Source organism: Magnolia sinica, chromosome 6, assembly GCF_029962835.1.
Source record: "Magnolia sinica isolate HGM2019 chromosome 6, MsV1, whole genome shotgun sequence".
NCBI lineage: Eukaryota > Viridiplantae > Streptophyta > Magnoliopsida > Magnoliales > Magnoliaceae > Magnolia > Magnolia sinica.
Window position 1 is genome coordinate 9,069,427 of NC_080578.1, and position 19,012 is coordinate 9,088,438.

The 19,012-nt window shown below is 42.3% G+C and overlaps 1 protein-coding gene across 1 annotated transcript; it reads right to left on the reverse strand.

Moving 5' to 3' along the window:
• Positions 1-15,423: 15,423 nt before the first annotated feature.
• Positions 15,424-17,301, reverse strand: LOC131248193 (phospholipase A1-Ibeta2, chloroplastic-like). The gene has a single exon (XM_058248308.1). The coding sequence runs from the start codon at positions 17,287-17,289 to the stop codon at positions 15,739-15,741; it is 1,551 nt and encodes a 516-aa protein (XP_058104291.1). The 5' UTR covers positions 17,290-17,301; the 3' UTR covers positions 15,424-15,738.
• Between the last annotated feature and the right edge of the window lie 1,711 nt (positions 17,302-19,012).

Consider the following 19,012-nt stretch of genomic DNA (forward strand, 5'->3'; position numbering starts at 1 on the left):
CTCGACCCTAGCAGCCTAGATTCAAGCCCTAGCCCTCACCTGAACTAGGCCGGGCTGTCAGGCCCATTGCCTCTCCTGATATACTTATTAACAAAAAAAAAAAACCAATGTTTTCTTCTTTCTGGATTTTAAGGTATCACATGGCAAGCAGCGACCGGTGACTTACCATATTACAATAGAACATGATGTATCGTATCATTTCACTGAGGGAAACATTCTGGCTAAAAGTACAGACAGCTAGATTTCATGGCGCATAAAGATTGTCAGTTTCGAATGTCCAGCTTCCAAGAGATGTGGGCCAACTTTCTTTGGACAATGGTGAGCTACAGTTGCGGCGTGTTTTACTGTGAGGGTAGCCTACCCTTTTTCAATAGAATAGCAAAGATTGATGAGCTGGTCTCTTCTTTTTTTAACCTATCAAATGCATTGAATTTGGAATTTTGGACCCCGCACTTCAAATGGGCTGTACGTCACAGGGAAAATAAAAGGCAAATATTGGAAGCGTATGCATAAGAAGAATTATATAATCCTAGTGTCCTCTTTGTATTAGTGGGCCCTGGCATCCGCTGATCTGATTGATAAATAATCCCAGTCATTCAATTGGTGGCATGAAAACAACAGTCAAGAAAGAGAAGGCAGAAATGGCCCACGTTCATTAGAAAGATGGCAAAAATCTGGTTTTTCTACAAATTTTCCATCCGAGAGAGTAATGGGGCATGGTCCATCTATCACGGAGGCCTACTGTATCAACGGTCTGGAAGCATGGCCAACTAGGATAGATTAGAAAAGACCACGTTGGATATCCTCGATAGAGAACCATGCGTCTGGGAAGAACATAAGAAGTTTGTTTAAGCGCACACGCGTGTGAAGGCCGGCCATCCACATGACATCACACGTGCCAATATGGCAAACAGGTGCGAGATTCAGGATGGAAATCAGATGGGTAGTAATTTTTCAATGTTTAAGAACTAAGCAAGCCAACCTTGGCACGGCCTTAGCCCATCACATTGCCACCCCTACTATATATTCCACTTACTCCTAATGGCTTGCCTTGTGTTGTAACACGGCACATGAATGAGATTAGTAATATATTGAACCAGCTCTCCGCTATGAAGATGGTCCTGTACAATGAACTACAAACTTTGCTATTGCTTAGCCCGTTACCTGACAGTTAGGAGACATTAGTGGTGTCTCTAAGTAACTCCGTGCCAGACGGAAAGGTGTCCATGGAACAGTTAACTAGTTATCTCTTCAATGAGAAGACAAGGAAAAAGTCTCAGGGGTCTACTCAACAAGAAGCCCTTGTGATACAAGATCGAGGGAGATGAAAGAACATAAAGGGCGGGAAGGCCCGAGATAAATTAAGAGGCAAGTCGAATACCAAGAAGGATGTTGAATGCTGGAATTGTGGCAAGAAGGGTCATTACAAGCATGAATGTCATAAGAAGAAGAATGAAAAGAAAGGAAAAAGAAAGGAGAAGGAAAAGGAATCAGACTTGAGTCAGGACACCGACTAGGTCATAGACTTAGAGCCTCGTTTCATACGACTCTATGTAGGGATTTCTTCACAAGCTACAAGTCAGGTGACTATGAGACTGTGAAGATGGAAAATTCTGGCATATCGAAGATTGTAGGGGTCAGTGATATTTGTGTGAAGACTGATGTGTGCTACACATTGGTTCTCAGAGATGTGAGACACATTCTAGACTTTTACCTCAACTTGATATTGACGAGAAGGTTGGATGATAGTGGCTATGAAAGCTGATTTGTTGGTGGGCGCTAGAAGCTCATTAAGGGTTCGTTGATCGTAGCTAGAGGGAAGAAGTGTTGTACCCTTTACAAAGAAAGTGTCAGTGTGTGCAAGGGTGGATTGGATGCAGTGGAAGATTTAGCTATTTACATGTGTCACAGGCGTCTAGACCACATGAGTGAAAAAGGGCTTCAGCTACTAGCAAAGAAACGACTCTTTATAGATGTGACAGGTATACCTCTCAAAACCTATATTGATTGTTTATCAGGGAAACAATATAGAGTTTCATTTGTTAAATCTACTTCTCATGTTAATAAATTGCATTCATTAGATTTGGTTTATTCTAATGTTTGTGGTCCTATGAGGACAAAAACCTTAGGTGGGGCATTATATTTTGTCACTTTTATAGATGGTGCATTTAAGAGGGTTTAAGTTTATGCTTTGAAATCCAAGGACGAGGTCTTTGGTGCGTTTAAAATGTTTCATACTGGTCGAGAAAGAGACATATAGATCATTAAAGTGCATCCACACTGACAATGGTGGTGAATACATTATGACTTCCATGAGTATTATAAGTCTCTAAGTATACGACATGAACAAACGGTTCCCAAGACCCCCCAACATAATAGTGTGATTGAGTGAATGAATCATACCATTGTAGAGAGAATCGGATGCATGTTATCCTATGCAAAGTTGCCCAAGACGTTCTGGGGAGAAGCAATGCACACGGTAGTGTATTTGATAAATAAGTCTCCATCAGCCCCGTTGAATGGAGAAGTAGTTGAGAAGGTGTGGACTGGACAAGATCCATCATACAGTGTTTGGATGCATGATATCCGCTCATGTACCAAAGAACGAGAGGTCCAAACTCGATACGAAGATCAGATAATGTGTGTTCTTGGGGTACTGTGATAAAAAGTTTGGCTACAGATTGTGGGATCCGACTGAGAAAAAGCTCGTCAGGAGTAGAGATGTGATTTTCTTTGAAGATCGATGTATAGAAGACATTTGTAAGCCAGAGAAGTTACAACCTAGTTCAGGTGAGCTAGAGGACATGGATCCGGTTATTCCTCCCGTGGTGCCTGATAACAGGGGAGTACAACAAGGTGTAGAGGACGAGGGAATTCCTACAGAAGATGGACCTGGGGAGCAGCCCCCACTTGATCTACCTGTTGAGCCACATGTGAGGAGGTCATCTAGGGACAGACATCCGTCTAAGAGGTACTCATCGTATGAGTACATTATGCTTACTGATGGGGAGAGATAGAAGACTATTCTTAGGCCTTAACCGACGAGCATAAGGAGGAGTGGTTGAAAGCTATGTAAGAGGAGATAAAATCCTTGCATGGGAATCACACCTATGATATGGTGAAATTGTCTAAGGGCAAGAAAACTCTTAACAATAAGTGGGTGTTCAAAAAGAAGAATGAGCAGAAGAATTCACAAACGAGGTTCAATGCCAGACTTGTGGTGAAAGGTTTGGTCAGAAGAAAGGTATAGACTTTGAGGAGATATTCTCACCAGTGGTGAAGATGACATTCATACGGGTGTTGCTTGGGTTGGTGGCTAGCATGGATCTAGAGATAGAGCAGTTAGACGTTAAAATCGCATTTCTCCATAATGACCTGGAAGAAGAGATCTACATGCATTAACCAGAGGGGTTCGAAGTCAAGGAAAAAAAATATATAGTGTGTAGGCTAAGGAAGAGCTTATATGGGCTGAAACAAGCTCCAAGGCAATGATACAAGAAGTTTGACTCGTTCATGTTAAAGCATGGAAATGATAGAACGGAGTCGGACCATTGTGTGTTTACGCGCAAGTTCTCAGATGGTGATTTATTAGTTCTGCTGTTATACGTTGATGACATGCTCATCATGGGTAAAGACATAAAGAAGATTAACAGGGTAAAACAGGAGTTGGGTAAGTCGTTTGTGATGAAAGACTTGGGCCTGGCTAAACAAATCTTAGGAATGGAGATAACCCATGACAGAAGCAGCAGAAAACTTTGGTTGTCACAAGAGTGGTATATTAATAAAATCCTAGAGCGGTTTAATATGAATGCAACGAAGCTGGTCAGTACTTCACTGGATGGTCACTTCAAATTTAGCGACAAGTAGTGTCCAAAGATGAAGGCAGAGGTGGATGAGATGAGGGAGATTCTACGCGTCAGCGGTAGGAAGTTTGATGTATGCTATGGTGTGTATGCACCCAAATATAGCATATGCAATTGGTGTTGTCAGCCGGTATCTTACCAATCTTGGTAAAGAACTTTGGGCAGTGGTGAAATAGATACTACGGTATCTAAGAGGCTCATCCAGGTTGCGCCTATACTATGGTGACAAAAACTTGTGTTAGAAGGCTACACAGATGGAGATATGGCAGGTGACATAGATTTCAGGAAGTCTACATCGAGGTTCATGTTCACATTTGTAGGAGGAGCGATCTCTTGGCAGAGCAAGTTACAGAAGGTCATAGCATTGTCGATGACAGATGCCGAGTACATTGCGGTCACAGAGGCTTGTAAAGAGATGCTTTGGATGAAGAGGTTTTTACAGGAACTTAAACTAAAGTAGGAGCAACACGTGGTCTATTGCAATAGTTAAAGTGCTATACACTTAAGCAAGAATCTAAGTCAGCACTTCAAGTCGAAGCACATAGAGATTCGGTATCACTAGATCATGGATACTTTGAAACAGAAGCTGTTATGTTGAGGGTCAAATATTGCATATCAGACCCAGTTATTGCCTGAATCTATGAACATGGTACCGTTTAATTGCTCATCTTAATCGTGTTTATGATACAGGGTATATGTACGAGCTTGGACTGAAATAAGGTGCTAAAAGCTGAGATTTAACCCTCTGAAGTCACCTAAGGCAAGCGACGGACTCCAGGGGACCAAGATCAACGGAATTACACGCTAGGGATCCGCGGAAATCGAGAAACTAAAGCTCAAGCGGCCTGAAAGTCAGCCAGAATGCAAGATCACGAGGTTCCCACCACCCGTTCAGCTCAAAACTTCATACATGGCCAAGGGCCCACAAATTAACTGTACACGGCGAATTTCAACCTTTAGATCCCTTCAGAAGTGGCCCAACGGACAGATCAGCCCCTAAAATCTTGATTTGGGGCCCGCCTGATATCTGGATATACTTAAATTTCATTAACAACACCTTAAAGTGGATGAGGAAAAGGATGGACGGAATGGATTTCTCACAAAAATCTCAGTGGACCCCACTCAAGAGAATGCACGTGCACAATGTGCATGCACTCGCCGTGCACCGCCAGTGTCCCAATCGGTCAGCGTTACGCTGACCGATATATTCTCAAAATTTCAAAAAAGCTCCAGCGTCTTCACACTGCAGTTGCGGTTCTGGCCAGTGGCCCCACTAGATGCCCGGAGTGATGATCAGAGCCGTCCATTCGTTCCAAGGGTTAGCCAAAACCGACGCTTAGGTTTCCTTTCTCCTTCATGCAAGCTAGGGAGTCGATTGGAGAACCTACGCACCTGCGGAGCGCTGGAGTCGGTGCAGAAGCTTGCTTTATGCCGGTTTCTTTTACGCAGCAACTGTAAGCGTATTGCGTTTGCCCCATGAATGCCTCATATGCTAGATCCAAGCCATCCAGGCTCCTTGGACTTGATCGGTGGTCCCCTGGGTTGGATTTGGACAGTCACAATCATCGGACCGATCCTGTCAATGGTCCCTGAATGGCCTGGATCAATCGGGTCTCAGACGATGTTGTCGCAAGTTGCTTGCGCTGACGCTTTGTGTGGCCTAGGATAGATCGTCAGACCATAAATCCATTCCGACCATTGGATTGGTCTCGCAAAACCGGTCGGAATTGATATTGTTCGGGTCGCATCTAGTGCGGCCCATCAAGAATATCGTTCTACCGTCCGAACTGCGTTTGGCCAAGACTCTTTTGAGTGTGTGTGCATGGGTTTGGAGAAACTCCTTCTATACGGTCGGTTCGACCTTCTGGAACGAATGGACGGCTTGGATCGTCCTGATCAATTCAGATGGTGGCCCAACATAATTTTTCGCAAGCTCCGTTGCGAAACAGAGCTTTCGGAACTCTGTTTTGATGATTGGCGGGCCTATGATCAAGGTGTTTAGGACAATCCGATCCATTCATTGGAATGCACTCGAAAAATCATTCGAAAAGGACTATTTTTGAACTGGAATCGGTGTGGTCCATACGATCTTCTGAGCTACCATTCATCTTGCGTGCGATTAAGATCTTTACCCGTATGCTTACATGAAGGAGAAAGGAAACCTAGGCGTCGGTTTTGGCTAACCCTTGGAACGAATGGACGGCTCTGATCATCACTCCGGGCGTCTAGTGGGGCCCACTGGCCAGAACCGTAGCTGCAGTGTGAAGACGCTGGAGCTTTTTTGAAATTTTGAGAATATATCGGTCAGCGTAACGCTGACCGATTGGGATACTGGCGGTGCACGGCGAGTGCATGCACATTGTGCACGTGCATTCTCTTGAGTGGGGTCCACTAAGATTTTTGTGAGAAATCCGTTCCGTCCATCCTTTTCTTCATCCACTTTAAGGTGTTGATAATGAAATTTAAGTATATCCAGATATCAGGCGGGCCGCAAATCAAGATTTTAGGGGCTGATCTGTCCGTTGGGCCACTTCTGAAGGGATCTGAAGGTTGAAATTCGCCGTGTATGGTTAATTTGTGGGCCCTTGGCCATGTATGAAGTTTTGAGCTGAACGGGTGGTGGGAACCTCGTGATCTTGCATTCTGGCTGACTTTCAGACCACTTGAGCTTTAGTTTCTCGATTTCCGCGGATCCCTGGCTTGTAATTCCGTTGATCTTGGTCCCCTGGAGTCCGTCGCTTGCCTTAAGTGACTTCAGAGGGTTAAATCTCAGCTTTTAGCACCTTGTTTCAGTCCAAGCTCGTACATACACCCTGTATCATAAACACGATTAAGATGAGCAATTAAACGGTACCATGTTCATAGATCCAGGCAATAACTGGGTTTGATATGTAATATTTGACCCTCAACATGTTACAGCTTGAGAAGGTCCACACGGACGATAATGAGTCAGACGTGATGACCAAGACATTGCTCAAAGGCAAGTTTGAGGTTTGTAGAAACCTGACTGGCTTGAAGAAGACAAATTTCTCTTGAGTCGGAAAGAGAGAGATTTGATGGAATTTTCTTTCTTAGTTCAGAGGAGATGTAGTGCGGATTGGATGCCACAAATCTTGGCATTACCACACTGCTCGACTAGTCGAGGGTACTGCTCGACCGGTCGAGTGGGCCACTTGACCAATCGAGTGGTGCTAGACTCAAAATCCAACAAACACCAATTTTTGGCCTCAACTAGTCGAGAGTTACGCAGATTCAGTCTGAATTTGGTGTGGACTGCGTAAATTTGAGGCAGTTTTTGTATAGGTGTGAAAAGAAGTTTCCTAAACTATAAATAGGGATTGTAGGGTTATTCTAGGATAATGCAAGGGTGTTTCCTAAAGCTATACAAATGGTTTCTAAAAGGTTTTAGGGATATCAAAAGGTGAGAGAAAGAGAAAAGAGACAGAAGAAGCTTGTGGAAGGGAGGATTCTGCTCGTAAAGATGATCTACTTTGCAGTTGACGTCTCAGCACTTCTACGTCTTTGTGATCGGTGAGATCTCTCTGTTTTCATTATTCTCTTATTGTTCATTCACTCCTGCGTGAGTGAAGAAGGTTTGATCCAAGCAGTGTATGCTTGTTATTGGTTGTAACATTCTACCTCATAGTGAATTGTTGCTCTGTACGAGGTCCCGTGGTTTTTACCTCTTTGAGGGTTTTCCACGTAAAATCCTTTGTGTTGTGTGGTTTGTGCTTTGATTTATTTTATTGCTTTATTATATCCCGTAATTCTGAGGTTTTGGGAGGCGAGATCTAAGGTTTTTATGCAATGCCCCCAATAGTGACCAGCAAAATAAAGATGTGGGAGAGGGAAGAAAAGACCAAACACTCCTTGTATAAGAGATAATTTGATATATTCAATCTAAACCGTACTTCGTAAGATTTAATTCATTGAGTTGGCTCATATTGGTTGGATGATGACTTAAAATGGGCTAGATTAGATTAGATATGAGCTATGTTTTTATTTTTTTTTAATGGTTTGAATGATTTGGATAGGCTAAGTAATTGGTTGGATAAGATATGTTAAGTTGAGTGGGCATGATGGGCAAGATGGGCTAGGTTGGTTGGGAAGGAGAGGCTAAGTTGGTTGGGAAGAACGGGTTAGGCTTGGGCTAAATGGGCTAGGTTGGATGAAAGCCCTCTCCTTTCTTTCTTTTTGGTGTGTGTCGGTGTGTAGAAATGGGTGAGGAGAGGGTATTTATAATTGAGGTGGGTAGTTTATTGGTAATTTGGGTGAAGTTGGAGGGTAAATGAGGGTTTAGAGGGCTGTGATTGGCTGGGGGAAATGAGAGAGCCACGTAGCAACTTCTCATTGGCTAAGTGATGTAGAGCGGGTCGCGGACAGTTTCATGTCCAAGATGGATCAGAAAAGGCCCGGTCGACTACAGAAGTGATGCGGACCGTCGGACCTTAGATCGGGCGTATCTCACAATCCGGAATGAGTTATCGGGTGTAAAATATATGATTTTGGGGAAGAACGAGCTACTTTAGCCAACCAATCTGGCTATGCTGGGTTGCGCAAGCCGGATTTGCGAAATACCTCCGGATCGACGGTCATTTCCCTAATTTAATTCTGTTTTTACTATAAATAGTAAGTTTTAATTTCATTGTAACTCTTCATTCGTCGGGCTTTAGGAGTTGCGCCCAATGTGAAAAGAGCTTAGAATAACTAAGAGAACGGTTTGGTGAAGCCAATTAAGATAATACTTTTGGCTGAAAACCTTGCGCACTAGTAGACATCACGACTGTCTACAAATGGTAAGTTTACTATTTATAGTAAGTTGCGAATTCTAGGAGTTTTAGTTGTAGTTTGCTTCTGATCTCTCTCCCATTGCTTGGTATCCCTATTTAAAGGGTTGTGAGCTCGTTTATTTCATTCATCAATTGAAATTTGAATTTATTAGAATTTATTTATATTTTCTTGCTTTCTTTCCTCGTGGACTCAAGAAGTCTCTGTGAGGAGTCCAGAGCAGCTCCATGGATTCGGAGTAGTTATCCTTGAGGAAGACGGTGATCGACCTTATCACGTTCATCCCCGCGTCACTAAGGTGCGTGGTATGTGGGAATAAAAGGGTGAACTCCAAGGGTAACATTGTCATTCAAGCCCGAGCACAACAATCACGATGAAAGACACTCTTCTCCCTTCTCTCATGGAGTGCGCCTCAAGTTGTGAAACAATCCATATGACAGGTGGCTCATAATACGCTATGATGAGCCACTCACCGCATCAATTGATCCCTACTTTCATGGAGATCTCCGATGGGCTTTGTGGATACCTCTAACGTTCTTGGTTTGAGCTAGAAGTGGGTCTTGCAAGGTATGGACTTGGATCTTGAGTCCAAATTCAAGTTGAATTTATTTCATATTTAGCTTGCATTTAGCCCGAATTTGACTTGCATTTGGTTTAGGCTTTGGCTTAAACTTAGGACATGGCTTAGGTTAGGATTAGGTCTTGGCTTTGGGATTGATTTTGAGCGTCTAATTGGATTTGGTTTTGAGCTTAGTTTAGGTATGAAATTAGGCTTGATTTTGAAAACAATTAGAAGTCATAAACGGTTTGGATCTTGCTACAATTGGTCATCCTACATAGGGTGGGATCTCTATAATGTCACGTACATATCATAGTGAGCCCAATATTGCCCGGCCTCTCTTGTTTTTAATACAAAGTTCGTGTCCTCAAGGGATTGACATAGTTTTCGCCTCATGAAATTAACTGTAGATACAATGGTGGGACTTCTCATATCAACTGTTCCCCGTTGCGTGGAGTCAGCCTGATTTTTTAGCCTAATCCAAAGATGGCTCACGGACCTGATGGACAAGATGAATCTCATTCACATGAAGTCTTACATCTCATTCACGCTCTACTTGCATACACAAACAAGTGTTTTCATCATGATGTATGATAAAATCGAAGGTTACCAGATTGGCTTAGAGCTCCAGCCAACCTAAAGGTCCCCTGGCCCAAAAATAGGCCTGTCCACTCATCAGGTGGACCACACTTCGGCATTAAAATATGGACCATCAGATCAGTTAACCATCAATTTCTTCTTGCATGTATCACTTGATGGTCGATCCCGCTAAATAAAACAACCACATCCACATCAATGGCTTCACATTCAGGTATGATTTAAGCTATTATTCAGTAGTTTGTTTAATTTCCATTATTATCTCACGAAAGCGAGTTACTACCTAACGTACGTCTTAGCTAATCGATGCAGTCAATCTGGTGGGCCCCATGAAAACCCTTACTGCATGATGCTAATCCTATCATCAATGGATTTCAATGGAAGCACATTGGATAAAAGATGCTCAAGTTTTTATTCCAGGAAAGAGATGGGCACTTTTTAAGATGTGGTCCTGATCCATTACCATTCCCTACCTTACAGGTAGCTTAGGTAAATTGATGCAGTCAATTTGGTGGGCCATCCATGAAAGCCCTTACTTCGAGAAGGTTTCTCATTGGATGATGCTAGCCTTAGGGTCAATGGACTTTATGAAGTCTATATTGTTGGATAGCTGCAATTCCACGACTGATGCGTTTTCTTGGCACTCGCAAATTCTACAAAAGTCCAGGTGGATGACTGCTACAGTTCTCCAACTATGATCTGTTCATGTCAGCAAAGAAATTAGGTCTTTCAATATGTAAATAAAAACATTTAACAAATAGTATTTATCAAATAATGGTGTCAACCTGCTTGGACAACTTGTTGAAGAGCAAATAGTAGGTTCAGAGTTCCAAAAATGAAGAGCTTTGTGATATATCTAAATTGATAACTATAATTTAACCCATAAGAGACTATATGTTGGGGTTCTGTCCTCATGTGGAGGTAAGACTAGGTCCGGTGGTTTTTTCTTTTACATCAATGGGTTTTCCTAAATCCTAAAATCAGTCTCTTGCACTATACTTATTTGATTATTTGTTTGCCTATGTTGTAAGTGTTTATCATCCATTTTCTTGTTCTGGTTTTCATTGATTTACATATATTGTAGGGAAAGATGTAGGTTTTCTAGCAAAGTGGTATTAGAATTTTGATCTTAATTATTTCGTGTGTGAATCATGCAGGCGAGCACAAGTCAAATGATTAGTTTGAATGAAAATAATTGGATGATTTAAAAAATCAAGATGGAAGAATTGTTGTATTGTGATGACTTGTATGCACCTGTGAAGGGCGTCGGGGCAAAATCGAAAGATATAACCGATGATGAGTGGAATAAACTAGATTAGAAGGCTGCTGGATTTATTCAACAATGATTGGATGATAGTGTTTTTCATCACGTCTCGAGAAATTTTGACATACTCATTATATCAGAGATTGAAAGGGATGCATAAAACTGCCAGTAACAAAGGTTTCTTGATTAGAAAGCTTATAAATTTAAAATATAAAGAAAGAAACCCAATTAAAAAGCATGATTCAAAATATTGGAAATAAACTCTCCTCTATGAAGTGAATAGCGATACAGTAGTTGTACAAGTAAGATACTAACCCAAATTCCAAAACATATGTCGATGGGCCTTATTATAGAATGTTCAGCCTTGAATTAGTCTGGAGATTAATTTCCCTGGTGGTTGTCCATGGAGGAAATGATACATTAGACCATGAATGATTCAGTCATTGGTTGGACAGGCAATGAATGAAAAAGATGGGTTAGGAAACTTGTGTAGCTGCCTCAATTGATAATTGGTGCCTCTCTCTCTGTCTGGCTATTGATTTTAGATAATAATACAAGATCTTATTTATTTATTTGTTGCCGTTGCTGTTATATCTTCATGTGTTTTTCACCAAAAGATAGATACACAAGGACAATCGATGTAGTACAAGCATCAACTTAGCAGTTGGGTCTCACTAGTCTCTTCATATAAAATAAGACCGAAATATTCTTCTACAGAACTCATTGTACGCAGCTGAGTATAACACCCAAAGCTCTACAGGGCCCACCTTATTGTTTGTGCATGACATGTATACCATCCATCAGTTGAGCCCCTTAATGTTAGGACTTGGGGTCAAACGTATATCCAACCCAAAAGCCAGAATGGGTCGACCAGTGTGTGCATATTCCATTTAGGCAATTTTACAAAAACATACCTAATTAATATAAAATTTATATTCTAGTACCTTTTTGAAAAACCAAAGTCATTAATCCATATAATTATCATTGATACATTTCTTCAAGGCCGGTTGGGCGTGTGTGTGGGCAAATGGATTGGCTACATGGGTGGTCTCACCATAATGTTTGTGTAAAATCCACCATGAACACTAGACGTGTCACCCAATGTTAAACCAATGGCTTTAAAATCACCCCCATCCATGGTTCAGGTGGACCATATAATTAGAAAAACTGTATAGGGCAATGATTGCCCTCCAAACTGTTTCTCTTGGTATGACCTACATGAATCATGGATGTTCTTGATTTTTAGACTCCAAGCATAAATTTCAGTGTGACTTCTAATGGTTGGAGTGGATTTTATATAATTATCATGGTGAGCCCTGCAAAAATCAAGGGTGAATGTCTCTCTCGCAGCATTTTTTTTGGTGTGGCCCATCTGAACTACAAATCAGCCTAATTTTTTAGCTATGGGTCTAAACCAGGATTATGCATCCCATGGCCGCCAAAAATCAAGTCTTGGTGTCCCTCTCTAGCTATACCAAGAGAATATTGAAGAAAAAAAAGGGGAATTGAGACACCTTTGGTTTTGATGGGCCCAACGTGATGTTGATGTAAGATGTAAGATCTACTTTGAACAATAGATATTAAGTCTCATATTAAGCCTAGAGAGAAAAAATAGGCTGACCTGTGATTGTGGTGGACTACACAAGGAAGCACTTGGGAGAGAGACTTAAACCCTTCATTTTTACAGGCCCACCATGATAATTATATGAAATCCACTCCAATTATTAGATTTCACACAAAAATTTCTTCTTGTAGCCCAAGAATCATACCCATCCTTGATTCACTTGGGCTACACTAATATAAATAGTTGGAAGGGTAAGTATTGCCTTATACACTATTTCCAATCATGTGGTCCACTTGAATCATATATTGAGTTGATTTTTGAGTATTTGGCCTAACATGGGGTGACACGCCTAGTGGTTGGGATGGATTTTACACGTGTGTGTGTGTGTGTGTGTGTGTGTGTGTGTGTGTGTGTGTGTTGTGTGTGTGTGAAGATGGGCTCCCCTAAGCCATTGACTCATTTGCTGGCACTTTGTGAGAGAAATTCAAATGGAATGATAATTACATTGATTAGTGAGGAAGCTTTTTCAAAACCTTTATAAAAAACCTTTATAAAAAGGGTACCGAAAACAAATTCTGTACTATTTAGGTGTTTTTTTTTTTTGCCCCGCTAAATTCACTTTTTTCTAACCTATCCATCAATGGTAGTCATTCAATCACGACTGCTTTCTGTGGTGTGGCCCACTTAAGCTTTGGATGTGCCTCATTTTTTAGTTCATTATCTAGAATGATATGTAAAAATTGTTGGACAGTGTGAATCTAACACATAAATCATAGTAGGCCGAGAGAGGTTTCAAATCTCATTTTGCAAGATCATTTAAGGGCATGAGCCGAGGTAGATCCAAATCTAAGGTGGACTACACTGCAGGAAAGTGGTGATTGAAAGCCCACCCTTAAAAGCTACCTAGACCCATTGTATTATTTATTTTTAATCCAATTTCTTGATTAGGTCACACAAACCTTGATGACGGAAAAACACAACTATCCGCTTGATTCAAAACCTTTGTAGCCTCCAAATTTTTTTTAATGATGGGCTTGTAATAACTACTGTTCCTATGGTGCAGTCAACCCGAGATTTGGATTCACCTCAATTTTGGGTTCATGCCCTAAAATGATATGAAATTTTGGATGGACAGCATGGATATATATAACACATACATCATTATGGGCCCACAGAGGTTTTACAACATCATGCGGTACCATTTTTGCGACACTACTCCGAGCATTTTGCTCTCCTGCTGCTTGATATAAATATTTCCATATTCACATTTAAAAATAAAAAAAAAATTTATGAGATGCCAGCTCTAACCCGCGATAATGTGTGTATGAAATTCACTCTGACTATTAGATATTTAATCTTCATAGATCCAAGGCCAAAAAACTAGGTTGACCTATGATTTACTCTTGCTTTGGTGGCAGATTCTCAGCAGTTTCAACACCCGGTTAGGGGTTCGAGTATCCATAGGTGGTGAAATCCCACTATGGCATGAGTGTGGGGGTGTGTGTGCGTGTGTTCAAAAAAGAAAAAAAGAAAAAAAAAAAAAGACCCCATCAAAGGAAACAATTGGAAGGTGCCCACCATTAATTTATTTTATAGAGCCCACTGTGAATATTATTATGTGTAATCCACTTCACACACCAAAATTAAGACTTGTTGCCAAAAAATTAAGACAATTTGTGCTTCAGATGGGCCACACGAGGGAAATAGTTTGGAGGGTAGGTGTGACTCTGTATAGTTTTTTTAATCACTTGGTACATTTAAATTAAGAATGGAGATTTTTTATGCCTACAGCTAAAATTGGATCATGCAACTAGTGGTCGGTGTGGATTTCATAAACACATCATGGTAGGGACCATATAGCTTCACAGCGTAACAAATGCAATTCGGTTCTATGCGAGGCAAGAAGCTGTGGCTTTCGGTTGTACATGATTTTCTTAAAGGTAAATTAAACTTTTCCCCTCTTTAAAGGAATATTTTGCTAAATATACATCTTCAAAGCGTTTTCTGGTAACATCAGTTATTAGGGGGAATTTTTGGATAAAAATCCCTATTTATTTCTAATTTTTAAAGCTTAAGGGGTCATTTGCCACCGTGGATTTGGGGGTATTTCAAATCCCCATATTATTTGGCCTCATACGGTACATGGGGGTTCCAAATTCAGGGGGTTTTAAATCCCCTCAAAGAGAGGATTTTAACTCTACAGTGGGAGCTTAGATTACATCTAAATTTTTTCTAATAGTTGCATGCATAACATGTATTTCACCGGACTATTATTCTATTGGGCACATGCCCACTAAAGATGTCCCGAAACCATTAGATTATTAATTGCATCACTATAATTACTTTAATATGATGATCAACACTGTCAAAATATTATCCATGTAAATCAATGGTTAAGAATTGTTGGTTAGTCACTCGGACATGATTTTGTGCTTGTGACTCATTTGAGACTTAGAATTTCATCAAAACAAAATATATATTTCACGAGCCTATTGCAACCATTGTGTTAAACATTAGGTATGTTCACTAATTAGAAATATTAAAGTTGATTCAATAATTAAATTCAAGCCCCAATAAATATACCCTTCATGACTACTTTTGAATTAAAGTTATTCCTAATCCAGGGTGCCAAACACAATAGTTCAAATTCAGGAACCAGTGCCAGGCACATTAAGAGAATTTCAAATCCATGGGTTCTGAATCAAGGGGGTTCCGAATCCACGTTCCCAAACAGAAATTTGAAGAAAGAAACAACACATTCTTTAACGGAACATTGGAATATCTGAAAAGACATGAAAGGAAGAATATCTTTGAATATTTGATATTTCTAACCCCTCTCCAATGACTAATTCAAAGTCGTAAGAAAAATGGTGTAAAACGTCAATTGTAGGGGGTGGAAATAACATTCCCCCTCCTAACCGTATTCACAATCACTGAAAAATAACGTCATTGTGACAACCGTATATAAACATACAGGGGCTCTAAATTGGCATGTTACGCCACCTAACCGTATATAAACATACAGGGGCTCTCAATTGACATGTTACACCACCTAACCTTAGTGTATAGACCCATGAATCCTAGATTTTTAAACAAAAACAAGTCATGATGGACTGGCCAAGCAATTGGGAGTGACATTTACCCCCCTCTCTACATTCAACGTCAGGTCATTGCTTGTATACAATTTCTTCACGTTGGACCCTTGCTCATGCAATAATCTTTCAAGGCTTCTCTTTGCATTAGCCCTAAAAGGGCAGTTGGATGCAAGGAACCCGTCCACCAGGTGTAAGTACGCCTCCAGGTCGTGACAGCATGCCACGTCAGCATTCGGCTTTAGGTACGGTGAGCTCCTGCTGTCCACCTTCAGCTCGCTTCCCACGTGCGAGTACGCCCACGGCATGTCATCCAGCACGTTTGGCTGGTCGTCCTCGCTGCCGAACATGCCCGGGACACGTGTGATGAGATCCTGAGAGTTGACTATTCGGAGAACCTTGACTCCGTTCCGCTTGACCCGGTTGGCGAACCCACGGTTCCCGACACGCGGGCCACCGAAGGAGAAGACTGCGATCGGCGGCACTTGTGCGGCGCACGTGCTGATTTCATCGGCGGCGAGTAAGGCGAGCGCTGCGCCGAGGCTGTGGCCGGTTACGGTTATGCTGAGTGGCTCGCCCTTGTAGTGCTCGAGCAGCCGTTGGATCTCTTCAACTATCATCTCTGATAGGCTCGCGAGTTGGGGTCCACCAGATTTGTACAGGCTCCAGAATCCGCACTCGACCTTGGGATCCACACCGTTGGATCCCTCCTCATCAGTTGGGATCCCCACCTGGCCGGCTCGGAGATTCTCGGCCCACTCCAGGCACGTGGCTGTCCCACGCAGAGAAATGACGATGTCCCGGCGGCCCATCCTCGCAATCTCTCTCTCGTTTTCGCAGACCGCCACGTAGCCGATCCAGCTAGACCGCTGAGTCATCCACCCGAGTTGGGGCGCCACGTCGTCCACCCAACCCGGTAGCCCGACAGATGACGTGGCATAGAGGCTCTTGGTCACCCTGTATGATTTATCCGGCAAGACGATGTGGCGGGCCACGGGTCCGTCCGCTACTGACGTGGCGGGGTTGGAGTGGAAGCCGTGGTAGGCCGCCTGCACGAACTCGCCATACCTGACGACCTCCCGCCGGAGATTCTCGTCGAGGGGGTCGAGGAGGCCGGCCCAGTCGTTGCAGCCGTGGTACTCGACCCACCGATTACCGAGATGGTTCCTCGGAGAACAATCTGGTGGTCTGGAGAGCAGTCTCTGGAGGTTGTTCAGATGCCGCGGCGACATTTGCTCGGCCTTCTTTGATCCTGGCCAGATTCCGGCGAGATTGAGACCATCGAGGGCACTCTTCCATCTGTTTTCCGGCGTTGGTTTGGCTGTATCCTTTTGGCAACTCTTTTGAAGCAGCCTCACTATGTTGAAGATGTGGGTCCGCGTCGACTCGCTGCGTCTCCCCTCCGGGTCGAAAAGGGTGCAATCCGCCGGGTTTCTGAGAGTTTGGGCCGATGCGAAAGCCTTTCGTGAGGGGTTTAGAGGAGACACGCGGCACGTGCCCGGGGCGCGGCGGATTCGAAAAGTGGGTTGTGTCGGAGCTGTAATCATGGAGCCTATCTGCATGTCGTAGGCGCGTCAAAAGCACAGAGAGAGAGAGAGAGAGAGAGAGAGAGAGAGAGAGAGAGAGAGAGAGAGAGAGAGAGAGAGAGAGAGAGAGAGAGAGAGAGAGAGAGAGAGAGTCGCGTTGTACGAAGGTGCTGTTATGCGGACTTTGACATGTATATATAGACGGGAGTGCGCGCTAGACAACCCCAAATCAGATTGAAATTAAAAAAATCCATTACGCGGAGGGGCAGTTTGATGCTCTGGAAGCGTGTGGTGCTTGATACGCAGGCATATAAAAGTTGTAAACCTGGATTATGTTTTGTCAAATTAAGCAGTTTATAATGTGGAACAAAATGTAACTACGTTAGAGTCCTGAAGTTATATTGGTTGATTACTTCTGATCTCTGATTCGTGTACACTCGTTTGCTCAAATAGGACCATCGAATTTTTTCATTTTAACCGTCCAATAAATGTCCACCAATCCAACAGTTTTGCCATTAAATATATCCAATTTTTGGTTTATGATGCATCTAAACTAAGAAACATAATTATTAAGGTTAAACTTGAGTGAATTATATTCTACCTGTATGAAATTTGCAGTGCCGGTGTATCATCTCTACATTCTGACAGAGTATCAAAGTTTCTTCTTACATTGGCAAGTCCGGCTGCCAGAGGTACGGTAGAGATGGTCAAACTCGAATATATTAGCCAAATATCTCTTTGCGGTAAACGTTGCTGGTTGATAAATCATTTTGAGACGGTCCAATTAGTTGGCCGTACTCTGTATGAAAAATGGCTTAAAATACACGTGGATCAGATGATCCTAGCTATCCCTCCGGTGGTCTGCAAAAGCAAAAGGCAGAGTAAAAAAGTGAGATAAGAAGTGGACATGATTACTTGATGGTGGGCCTTATAGGTGGATGAGTTCAATGGTCTGGATTGGCAGTTATGTAAGATGACTACTGAATTGTGGCAGCTGATCCACCGTACAAGTTACCATGCAAGCACGCCACTTCAGGCTCTAGTAACTTGTAAGGGTGGGCTCCATTGTGGATGGAACGGAAATCACGGTGATCGGATGATCTTCACCGTCCAATTTCACCCAATGAATTTGGACGGTTGACAAATATCTTTGACAGATCAATTTACTGACAACCAATCAAACTATTAATGCGTAGTGATGTTCAAGTTCGGGGCCAAAAGTTAACTGGCAAACCTACGGCATAGATCTCATTCACGTGAGGTCTTCCACTCCACAAAAGCTACATGCACGCTCCCACTGGTTTTTTTTATTTAAAAGGATTCATCCAAGGCCAATGAAAAGTGACACGAGGGCGTGTAATGTGTAGGACCCAAGAAAGGGAACGGATTGGCTACTCCCCCTGACACCAGCCAATGGCTGATGGTCGGTGCTATGTGGGCCCCATCATGATGTATATGTTTCATCCATGCCATCCATCTGTTTTTACAGATCATTTTACGGAAAGATTCCAAGAATCAGATATATCCAAATCTCAAGTGGACCACATTACAGGAAATAGTGTTGAACGAGATTTGACCACTAAAAACATTTGGGAGGCCATAAAAGTTTTGGATCAAGCTGATATTTGTTTTTTCTCTTCATCTGGGCCTGTATGACCTAATCAACAGATTGGATGTCAAATAAACAGTATAGTGGGCCTTAGGAGGATTTTAATGGTTGATATCCAATCACTATTGTTTTCATGTGGTGTGGTCCACT

Excerpts from the sequence above, each read along its gene's own strand:
- LOC131248193 (XM_058248308.1), bottom strand. The coding sequence starts at position 17,289 with ATGCAGATAGGCTCCATGATTACAGCTCCGACACAACCCACTTTTCGA.